The sequence below is a fragment of the Bos javanicus genome, chromosome 17 (assembly GCF_032452875.1).
Source record: "Bos javanicus breed banteng chromosome 17, ARS-OSU_banteng_1.0, whole genome shotgun sequence".
Taxonomy (NCBI): Eukaryota; Metazoa; Chordata; class Mammalia; order Artiodactyla; family Bovidae; genus Bos; species Bos javanicus.
The window spans coordinates 64,663,913-64,675,701 of record NC_083884.1 but is presented as its reverse complement, the minus strand read 5'-3'; the positions used below and the strand labels follow the sequence as shown (position 1 = coordinate 64,675,701).

The 11,789-nt window shown below is 48.2% G+C and overlaps 1 protein-coding gene across 1 annotated transcript in view; it reads right to left on the bottom strand.

The window, feature by feature from the left end:
• Window positions 1-1,978: 1,978 nt before the first annotated feature.
• The window catches only part of SVOP (SV2 related protein), a 73,297-nt gene continuing 63,486 nt past the window's right edge, over window positions 1,979-11,789 (bottom strand). Inside the window, exons 12-16 of the mRNA XM_061385129.1 lie at window positions 9,821-9,928; window positions 8,448-8,559; window positions 7,424-7,505; window positions 5,320-5,409; window positions 1,979-3,625 (exon numbers count right to left, since the gene is read on the bottom strand). Of these exons, the coding sequence (XP_061241113.1) occupies window positions 3,419-3,625; window positions 5,320-5,409; window positions 7,424-7,505; window positions 8,448-8,559; window positions 9,821-9,928 (599 nt within the window). The 3' untranslated portion in view covers window positions 1,979-3,418. The remainder of the gene's footprint in view (window positions 3,626-5,319; window positions 5,410-7,423; window positions 7,506-8,447; window positions 8,560-9,820; window positions 9,929-11,789) is intronic.

Genomic DNA, 11,789 nt, shown 5'->3' with positions numbered 1-11,789 from the left:
CCCAGGAAATTAACTACTGTTCCCAGTCTTATTTTAAAGTTTTAGTTAAAGTTGTTCTGTTCCTTGCAATTGTAACAGCCTTCATGAGAACTCTATGTCAAGGTTTCTCTTGGCTATCTCCCATCCCACCATCACTGCCTTCCTTCTCTGTACTAACAGAATCTCAATTTTGTGTTCAAGAGTCTCTGGGTATCCCTTGATCCAGTGGGAGGTAGGCCCTTCCTTCCCCAACTAGGGGAGAGCTCATGCTGGGATTGGCATGTGACCCAGGTCTGACTAATGCAAAGCAATAGTAAATCTGTAGGACTTCTCTTTCCAGCCAAAACAACAGACTCTTTAGAAAGAAAACCTGTTGTGACTGCTCCTTCCCCATTCTACCTCTTTTGAAAAAAAAAACTTGATGCCTGGCACATTGGCAACCATTTTGCCACCATGAGGTTTCACACTTTGGGTCAATGGCTGACATGCAGAAGAAGGTTGGGAGGGAGAAAAAAAAAAAAAAAAGCTGGGTCCTTGATGACATTGTTGAGCTACGGAACCTTCCCTGGAACTGTCTGACTCTGGGCTTGTTGTTAAATGAACAATTAATATTCTAAAGGGTTAAACTACTATTGGTTGGTTTTGCTGTTACTGACAGCTCAAGGTTATTCTAGTCCTTTGATGTTTATTGTCATAACCAAGGAAGACTTCTGATATCATCTTTCAAGGCTCTATGTTGCTTGCTGCTGCTAAGTCGCTTCAGTTGTGTCCGACTCTGTGCGACCCAATGGATGGCAGCCCACCAGGCTCCCCCGTCCCTGAGATTCTCCAGGCAAGAACACTGGAGTGGGTTGCCATTTTCTTCTCCAATGCATGAAAGTGAAAAGTGAAAGTGAAGTTGCTCAGTCGTGTCCGACCCTCAGTGACCCCATGGACTGCGGCCTTCCAGGCTCCTCTGTCCATGGGAGTTTCCAGGCAAGAGTACTGGAGTGGGGTGCCATTGCCTTCTCCGTTGCTTACCATTGTTTAAAAATAATACATATCCATATTCAAAGTCCATCTCTAAGATACTCTTTTTTTCTCACTGCCAACACATCTTATGTATGTATTCCTGAGCAACCTTGAAGTAAGGGAAAGAAAGAAACCATGTAATCCTGGCTACATTGAACATTCTTTACCATTTTCTAGTCTTTCCTAACACTGAGAGAGACAGATGACATTTCCATTAATGGAAAGGGAAGCATTTGGATGGTTCAAAATTAGACACAAAGGTTTTCAGCTAAAGGTCTCATGTGTTTCAGAGGCTTGCACAATGTTTGGGGCAGCTCTTATTTCATTCAATAAGATCGATTTTATAAAAGGGCATGCAATTTAGAAAACCAAGAGTGTTCACCTTTCATTTTCTCGAGAAAACCCACAATTACCAGCTTCTTTACTCCAGCCCCTGGAATACATCTACGCCCACCAAGTTCTCCTTCCACACTATAGTCCCCAGTTACTCCAGGTTATTTGAGGGTGAAGAGAGTGGACTTTCTCATCTGGCAGTGTCTGCTCAGCTGGAAGGCAAAAAAGACAAGCAAAGGTTCTTTGTTACCCAGGAGAGCTCAGCAGACCAGAAATAACTAGAGCTTTAGCCACTCATGGTCCAAAGAAATGTGGGTGAGAGAGAGAGGAAGCTCTGCCAAACTGCCCCCCCTGACTGCCTGGGCCTCAGGGGTGCTGCAGACCGTACATCCAGGGACATGGGATCATTTGCATTTGATCTAGAGCCTGGGCCTGAAGAAGCTGACCACTGTCATCTCTACACCATTAGCAGAGAGTGTTGCTTCCAAACAGACTCAAAGTCAGCAGCCAACTGTGCACCTTTTCCCTCTTGTTGGAAAGATCATCATATTAAAGCATACAAAAGCATCAAACTTACCCTGAGTGGACAAAGCTGGCAAGACCGTTAAGTTGAACCATCCCTAGGACATTATGACAAACAGACAAACTTCAACCCTTTCAATGTCCATCACCAACATGTTTTAATAAAGATGAACGTACACATTTGGCTTCCTCGAAATGTTCACTTCAAGCAGACATCTCCAAGCAGAAGGTCAGCCTTCTCTGGCCTTTGATGGGATCTGTAAGCTTCCGCCCTCCTTCCCTAGGTTTCTGCCTCATGATAGGGAAAAGGCTCATAGAAACCAAACCCCGGCAGTGGATGTCGTCTGCTGAGAACAGCATCTGCCCTTCCTCTGGAGGCCAACCCCCAAACCTGGTTGACCTCCTTGCTCTTTCTTTGGAAATGCACATTTCATACATCTGGGATTCCCATTCCTCCTCTGCACAGCGTCTCTGCCATGTGGTCCATCACCGGAACCCAAGGAGTTGCCTCTATGGAAAGACCAAGCCAGCCCTTGACTGCAGGGGTGGCAGAGAATCCAGGGAGGAAGGGATGCTGGTCCCCTGACCCTGATGGAGTGGGTGGTTGGGGGAGCCTCTTTCTGCTTCCCTAGTCACATACCACACTCAACTCCCAAATGCTGAAACCTGACTTAACTGTTTTCTTGCCCCAAGAGTCACCAGTCAGCCCGACTGAGGAGGCGGCCAGAAAAGAAGCCCCCCGGAGTGGCCTTTTCTACTTCCGAAGGGGAGGCCCCTGCTTCAGCTGTGGGCTTGGTTCTCACTTCTGTTTCACCTCCACCCCCAATTCCTGGAGGTAACAACTCTCTGAGGTTGTCATCTGGTGCAAGCCTAGCTGTTCTAGTGGTCACATTTGGATCCCCTGGAATCAGAGACAGTGACTCCAAGAAGGGGCCAGGTAGAAGCACGCAAGAGACTCAAGTTCAAATGCATGTCCATCTTCCAGAGTCTCTGCTACTCAAGCCCTGGGGATGCAAACTAAGGGGCCCTTTCCCCAGGAGCATTTCTCAGACCCAAGAAAAAGCTGCTCAGGCCACACCCAGGTCCCTTGCTTTCAAAGAAGAAAGCCTGGGGCTGGGGATGCAGGAGAAACCTAAGAACAGATTCAGTGGGTAGCTGGCATGTGTCATCTTACTGGACGGCAGATCCCACATGGGTCCGTCCAGGCCGGGACTGTATCTACAGAGATCTTTTGGTTGTTGTTCACCAAGGGTGTGACCGGCTGACTCTGGATGGTGTCCGGCTGACTACTGGTGTCACTGGGCACTCCTGAGGTGGCAGTTTTCCCATGCAGATCCATAGGTTATTAACAGACCTCCACACACACAGAGAACCTCCCAAAGCAAAGGCCTTCCCATTCCTGGGTGGATCTTGATGAATATGAGCAAACAGTCAAGACACAAAACCTTGTTGGTCTGGGTGGTACCCTTGGATGAGTTCTTGATGTGGGCAGTGACGATTGGTGCCCCCACTGGGCTCCACCAGCTCCTCATGCTCTACAGCCTCAAAGACCAGTGCAGCCCCCCATCGGTCACTACTCCTGAGAGCCCGAGTTCGACCTGGCGACACCTGTGCCGTGTGCCCCTCGGCCAACCATCTCCTGCCCCCACTCCCGGTGGCTGGACTCCTGCAGTCCGCGGCCTTTGGTCTCGATAGGCAAAAAGCAGGAGGCCAGGGCAGCCAGGAGGCAGCAGCCACTGTAAACGGCCAGCGTCAGGTACACAGATGATTCCAGCATCACCTGGGGGAGGGAGACACACGCTGGTGAGAGTGTCCCTAACGACACACAGGCACTGCCAATCATACAGACGATACTAGAATGCCAGGTCCTCCTGTGAGCCCTCTTTGTCACCGGACTCCCACGGAGTCCTCATGACAGCTTTATGAGGTACATACTCCAACCCCACTTTGCAGAAGGAAAAACTGAGGCTCAAAAAGGATTAAGGAACATACCCGAGTTCACACAAAGACCAAGGATGGGGCTGGGATTTGAACCCAGATCCTATCAGACTCAAGAGTCTGGTTTTTTTTTTTTTGGCCACACCAGGAGACATGTGGGATCTTAGTTCCCTGATGAGGGATCAAACCCATGCTCCTTGCATTGGAAGTGTGGAGTCTTAACCACAAGACCACCAGAGAAGTCCTTCAAGAGTCTGTTTATTTCCTCTCAAAACAGTACATCTGCTGGCTTCCTATCTTCATGACCCAGGCAAATCACGCAGCAGGCCTAAACCTCATTTCTTCAGCTGCCAAACGGGTAGGAGGGCAGAGGTCACCTCCCAGTGAGAAGATGCCTCACTTGGCACCATGCAGGCACTGGGCAAGCTGTCAACCAGTGCTAGTTACTAGTGTTCTACAATGTTCAAACACAACGGTATCGGGACAGAACAACTTAGCCAAAACACATATTAGGATTCTATTTTTTTTTTTTTTTTTTTTTAGGATTCTATTTACACAGAAGATTCAGAAGAGAAAAAATTCACGCAGACAGAATGCATACCAGTGGTTGCCAGGGGCTGGAGGGGCTGGAGCTGGGAAGTACTTGTTTAATGGATACGGAGGTTTATTTGGGGGCAAGGAAAATGCTTTGGAACTGGATCAAGGTGGTGGTTCCCAACATCATGAGAGTGCTACAGGCCAGTGAATCATTCGCTTTCTTTTTAAAATTTTTTTTATTTGGCTGCACCACGTGGCTTGTGGTATCTTAGTTCCCCAACCAGAGATCGAACCTGGGCCCTGGCATTAGAAATGCCAAGTCCTTGGAGAAGGAAATGGCAACCCACTCCAGTATTCTTGCCTAGGAAATCTCATGGACAGCCGAGCCTGGCAGGCTGCAGTCCACAAAAAAAAAAAAAAAAAAAAAGAAATGCCAAGTCCTCACCACAGGACTGACAAGGAAGTCCTCGAATTAAAATGGTTAATTTGATGTTACGTGACTTTTACCTCAATTTTTAAAAATATTATTAAAAACTGGAAAAAAATGAATTGGATATTAAAAAAGCAAAAAGACTCCAATAAAATAAGACTCCCCCCAAATAGACAGAAATGCTTCAAGATACAAAGACTTGAAAAAAACTGCAAGGACACTGAATGATCCAAATCAGAAACTGGGAACTGGGACATTAGTTTCCCTCTAAGGCGTGGTGGCCTGTTTATTCTAATCCAAACTGTCCTTGGCCAAATCATCAGAAAGACCGGAGTTTGACTCCCAGCTCCTCTACCTCCCAGCTGTGTGACCTTGGACAAGTCCCGTGACTCTTCTGAGCCTCGGTTTCCTCATTTGCATACAATATGGCTGCTTTCGTAGGGCGATTGCTAACGCGAGATCAGGTCATGCACACACACCAAGGGCCAAGCAGAGGCTCAGCGTCTGGTAACGGCTTGCCACCACTGGCCTTGGTCACGCCCCCCCTCTGTATTTGGGGTGACACCTACCTGAGCAATGAACGGGGTGATGAGGGCGCCCACCCTCGCCATGCCGCTGCAGGTGCCCAGGCCCAGCGCTCGGGTCGCCGTGGGGTAGACCTGAAACACAGCCGCCCAAGTGGCTGCCTTGAGAAAATGCAGGCCCCTCCCTCCTCACTGGCTCAGGAATGGTGTAATTCACCCTGTGGGCGGGCCTGAGTTAGGGTCAATCCTGCGGGGGCGGGGTGGGGAGTCTCACCCCAAAGGGGCCAGGAAACTCCACTAAGAAGGCAGGAAGCCAACCTGGCGGTGGGAACCTAGGAACGGGGTCCTCTCTGCCCTGCGTGCTGTGCATTTTCAGTCACTCAGTCACGTCTGACTCTTTGCGACCCCATGGACTGCAGCCCACCAGGCTCCTCTGTCCCAGGGATTTTCCAGGCAAGAATGCTGGAGTGAGTTGCCATTTCCTCCAGGGCATTTTTCCGACCCAGGGACTGAACCAGGGTCTTCTGAATTGGCAGGCAGATTCTTTACTGCTGAACCATCTGAGAAGCCTCTGCCCTGGGTGGTTATAGCTAAATAAATAAGTATGAAATTCCTATTTTTTTTCCTATCATAGAGAATTTCAAGCACAGACTAAGTAGAATGATGGAATCAATCATCTAGGACCAAGCACAGTGCCCTGTGTTGGGTTTTTTGTTTCTGCTTTTTAAAAAATTTTTGGCCACACTTCACAGCATGTGGGCTCTTAGTTCCCAGACCAGGGATCAAACCTGTGCCCCTGCACTTGAAGCACAGAGTCTTAACCCCTGGACTGCCAGGAAAGTCCTGCCTGTGTTAGTTTCAATCACATTCATTTCCTTTCCCTCCTAAATTACGATAAGGCAAATCCTAGAGGGGATATAGTTTTATCCACTAGCTATTTCTGTATATGCCACTTTGAAGATTTTTCTTTTTCCTCGTAGAAAAAGACTGCGGACATCTCTGATGTCCATATTTGGTCTTCTCCAGTGTGTGATTTTTAATGGCTGCATAGAATTCTATCATTTGGATCAATCATCCTTCATTTAACCAATTCTTCCTTGGGCCTAGCCAGCTGGAATAGCTTAAGCTAGGAGTCAGCAAACTTTTTCTTAAAGGGACAGAGAGTAAATAATCTGAGCTCTGGGGGCCAGCTGGTCTCCAGCAACTACTCAGCTCTTATAACACAAAAGCAGTTGTGGACAACAGTACAGGAAGGGCTGTGGCTTGTTCTGACAATGCTTTATTTATGAACACTGACACATGAATTCCATATAATTTTCACATGTCAAGAAATATCGTTTTGATCTGGCATTCAACTGTTTAAAAACATAAAAATAACTCTTGAACTAGACAAGAACAGGCAGCAGGTTGGATATGGCCCGTAGTTTGCTGATCCCTGGTATTTGCCATTGTAGACGCCGGGCCTCCCAATCCCTGCAGGGCCAGCAGCCTTCTCCTGATTCCCTTCTGCGAGCCTCCAGTAATCAATCCACAAGCCTCTGTTGAGGGGACACTAGGCCAGACGAGAGTCAAAGCGAAGGAGACCCAGGCCCTGTCCACAGGGAGCCTTAGTAGGAGTCTCCTTGGGGGACAGGCCATGTGGCAGGACTAAAAATACCAAAGCGGGGCACAGGCAGTGAGGGTAAAATGAAGTCAGGGGAGGGGGGATATCCTGGAGGGCTTCCTGGAGGAGGCAGGGTTGGCGCTGGGCCTGGAAGGTGGTGTGGAGGTATCAGGACTTAGGATGATGACTCAGAGTGAGGGCTCTGGAGAGCTGTGCAGACCTGAGCTGGGGGAGGGGGGTCCTTCTCTCAGCACAGCATCTGATACATACTCTTCTTTCCCTCCCTTTGCCCCTATCTAAAATAAGGTGAGATAAAATAAATATAAAACAAATAACCCATCATCCCTGAGTGTGGGAAAACGGACACGCTGTCACATGGAGTGTAAGTTCAGGCAATATTTTAGAGGGTGGTGTGCTTTTTCAGTCTTTCTCAAGGACAAATTTCAGTCAGAGGAGCCCAGGCTTCGTGTTTCTGGAAGTAGAGCTTCCCCCTCCATCTGCCCCCTCCCCACCACTGCTCCCAGGCATCCCTTCCCACCCTCCTACCTCAGGTGTGTAAACGTAGGCTGCTTGGAAGCCTCCAGAAATAAATGCTCTTGCAATGAAGAGTAACAGAGTGAGCATATTTCTAGGAAGAGGAAGAAAAAAAAAAAAGCAGATGAGCAAGTATTAACTTTTTTTTTTTTTTCTGACAGTTTCTTTCAGTAGTCTTCTCTGCCCAGGTAGAATTTATGCCCTAGGAATTGGCAAAGCCCACCTTACCCAACACACATTCAGGGAGGTATGCAGACACACACCCCAGTGGTCTCTCTGAAGGCCGGCTTTATAAGTTTATCATTCTCCAAAGTTCCAGGCTGAGATGGAAACATCAGTGGTGCCCAGGGTGGGGGTGAGGTTGGGGACAAGTGATATAAATCATCCAAAGTCCAGGTAGGACCTAGTGGGGACAGGAATTGAGCTAGGAACCAGCTGAACCAGAGATAGTAAACTTCTCTTCAGTATTTTGAGGACAATCCTGATCCCCAACCCCCTGTTCCACTGTTCCCACAATGTCTTTGAATATCAGCATTCCCAGATCTAATCTACATCTCCAGACTGTTCACAGATCTCTCATCTGCAGGTTGGTCTGGGGTCTCTCCAAGGTCAGCACAGGCCAGTTCTACCTTTGGAAGCTCTTGATAGATGGAAAAAATGGAGCAATGCCAAAAGCAGATTATAAAACAGGACCTTGTAATAGTGCCATGGAACAAATGAACCCTTAAAACCCATATATGAATTAAACAGCTAAATGCATGCGCTCACTGGGAGATGATGTCAAACGTCTAAATGTGACGGTGACGGAGCAAACTTGGACCAAAGTGCCCTCCTACCCTCACCTCCATCAGAGGCCCCAGCTTTAAGCAGGGGGCAGTTATGAGGCAGCCAACAGACTCAGTCCTAGTGAGGGGTTGGAGGGATCTTTCAGATGACCCCCAGAGGGTGTAATCCACAGCTTGCAGGTCCAAAGAGCCACTGACCACCGGCTGAGAAATAAGCCAGCTGGCCACAGAGAGCTGGTGCCATGACCTACCTTCCAACACAGATAAACAGCAGGAGGCTGCAAAAGGAGAAGACGACGAAACACAGGGCCATGGTCTTCTTGCGGCCCAGGCGGTCAATGATCCAGAGAGTCACCAGGACACCTGCAAGGGAGCAGGGTGCCAGGGAGGCGGCGTCCGACCCGGCCCCGCGACCCCCACCTCCCGGTCTGTACTCCCCTCCCCTAGAGAGCGGGCTAGGCCTCACGACCCACTTCTAACGACTAGAATATGGCCGAAGTGATGCACTGTCACTTCTCTTTTTTGATCCAAAAAATTATATATGGGGAATTCGCTGGAGGCCTAGTGGTTAGGACTCTTGTGCTTTTGCTGTGGAGGGTGTGGGTTCAAACCCTGGTTGGGGAACTAAGATCCCACAAACCACATGGAATAGGCAGAAATTATTCTATATCAATATTTGATTATGATAAAAAGACTTACAAAAGTGTAAAAACAATCACTTAAAACTGTACTTTCCATAAATGTCATTAATGTTCCTAGACGTCGACAGTCTGCTTTAAAACGCATTGAATTATTCAGAAACAAAAGTGATTCCTCCTGGGAAATTGAATGAGGGGTGGGAGGCACTAGGCTAGTAGACTATGATTTCATTATAATCCCTAGTACAATTGTTTTTTCCATGTGTGTGATTACTGTGATGAAATGCTTTAAAATAATGATATTTTAATAAAGCGAGAATGGCCTACAATTCAGAGTGCGTGTACAGGCACAATAAAAAGCTGGTGCTTAAATTTTTTAAAAAATGCAGTGCATTATATGTCTCCAGTTCAGTTCAGTTGCTCAGTCATGTCCAACTCTTTGCAACCCCATGGATGGCAGCATGCCAGGCTTTCCTGTCCATCAGCAACTCCCAGAGCCTACTCAAATTCATCACGTCGGTTATATGTCTCCTACAAAGTATATCTGTGAATCTTGGGCAGGGATTAAGATTATAGCTTTTTAAAATTAACTTTATGCCAGAAGTGACCTCCCTAGTGACAAGTGGACATATGTCCGTAAGACTGGTGTAGGACTGACAATCCCTGGTCGTCCAGTGGTTAGAATTCAGCACTTTTACTGCCATGGGCTCATGTTCAATCCCTGGTTGGGGAACTAAGATCCCACATCCCGTGAGGTGCAGCCAAAAAAAAAAAAAAAGATGACGGAAAAAGATAGATCACCTTTGCTTTCTGTGACGCATACAGTAAAATGTCAGCCCCTTCACCATACTTGACAACTTGTAGCTACGGTTTGAAAACAAATCCCCGGCTTTTTTTAGAAATGGGATTTGCTTCCAGCTGGCATGAGGTTACAGCCACGTTCCCAGGCTGCACTGTCCCAGCCCCACCTGGCGCAGGTCCCTCACCTGGGAACTCAGACAGGGTGGTCCACAGCAGGTCCATGTAGTCCTCCTCACTCAGGTACTCGCAGGCCAGGCTGCACTTTGCCTCTACTGCCTTCTTCCGGCTGGAGACTGGGAGGTGGAGAGAGAGAGAAAGAGGAAGAGGCACCCACAGTGTTGAATCGCGTCCTCCCATTCCCCATGTCTCGTTCCTTGGGTTACGATTCGGCTGGGATGCTGGGGAAGGTGCGCAGGCTCAGGACTCAGACCAACTCAGGGTGCCTCCCTCCCACCAGCAGTGTCAGAGCTCCATCTCTTTAAGCCCCAGCTTCCTGACAATCTGGGGGCTAATAAACCCTCAGGGGTAAAATGATTGAGAGGCTGGAAGCAGGCTGTGTACATGAATGTGCTTAGACCAGAACTGGGGCTTCCCAGGCAGCACAGTTGTAAAGAATCCACCTGCCAGTGCAGGAGATGTAGGAGATGTGGGTTCAATCCCTGGGTCGGGAAGATCCCCTGGAGGAGGAAATGGCAACCCCCTCCAGTATTCTTGCCTGAGAAATCCCGTGGGCAGGGGAGCCTGGCGGGCTGCAGTCCATGTTAGCACAGGGCACACAACTGAAGTGACTTAGCACACACCCTGGCTAATTTACTCACCTCTTTCAAGTCTTCCTTTAAATCCCACCTGCTCACTGAGGCCATCTTGACCACCCCGTTTAAAACTCTGAATAACCCATGGCCCCTTCCTCTGCCCCAAACTCCTGACCTCCCTTACCTTGTGTGATTTTTTGCCCTCATGTCATCTGTCAGGAAACAGAGTTAAAGACTTCGAAATGGCATAGCATCCTGTCCTGTGAATCCTTACAGGTCACCTCACCTTTCACATCCTCAAGCTCTTTCACAACTCCACATGGTAGAATACTAACACTAATGCCAATGATTCTTGTCCACAAAAATGCAAGCTGCGTCTGGCAGTGATGCAATCGATTATAGGCCTCCACACACTGTGCTCACCTGGGAAGGGAGGGGCTGCAGAAACAAGGGAGGAGTCGTCAAGACACACTTGTGCAGCCTGGTTTCTCTCAAGGAATACACATCAGAACATCTTTTGAGTTCTGTAGGCACTAAGGTCCCCTCCCGGAAGGAGGGTGGCACCTCCAGACTGAGCACAAGATTCCTGGGACATCACCCAGTTACCTCAGTTCAGTTCAGTTCAGTTCATTTCAGTCGCTCAGTCGTGTCCGACTCTTTGCAACCCCATGAATCGCAGCACACCAGGCCTCCCTGTCCATCACAACTCCCGGAGTCCACTCAGACTCACGTCCATCGAGTCAGTGATGCCATCCAGCCATCTCATCCTCTGTCGTCCCCTTCTCCTGCCCCCCAATCCCTCCCAACATCAGAGTCTTTTCCAATGAGTCAACTCTTCGCATGAGGTGGCCAAAGTACTGGAGTTTCAGCTTTAGCATCATTCCTTCCAAAGAAATCCCAGGGCTGAGCTCCTTTAGAATGGACTGGTTGGATCTCCTTGCAGTCCAAGGGACTTTCAAGAGTCTTCTCCAACACCATAGTTCAAAAGCATCAATTCTTCGGCATTCAGCCTTCTTCACAGTCCAACTCTCACATCCATACATGACCACTGGAAAAACCATAGCCTTGACTAGACAGACCTTTGTTGGCAAAGTAATGTCTCTGCTTTTCAATATGCTATCTAGGTTAGTCATAACTTTCCTTCCAAGGAGTAAGCATCTTTTAATTTCATGGCTGCAGTCACCATCTGCAGTGATTTTGGAGCCCCCAAAAATAAAGTCTGACACTGTTTCCACTGTTTCCCCATCTATTTCCCATGAAGTGATAGGACCAGATGCCATGATCTTCATCTTCTGAATGTTGAGCTTTAAGCCAACTTTTTCACTCTCCACTTTCACTTTCATCAAGAGGCTTTTTAGATCCTCTTCACTTTCTGCCATAAGGGTGGTGTCATCTGAATATC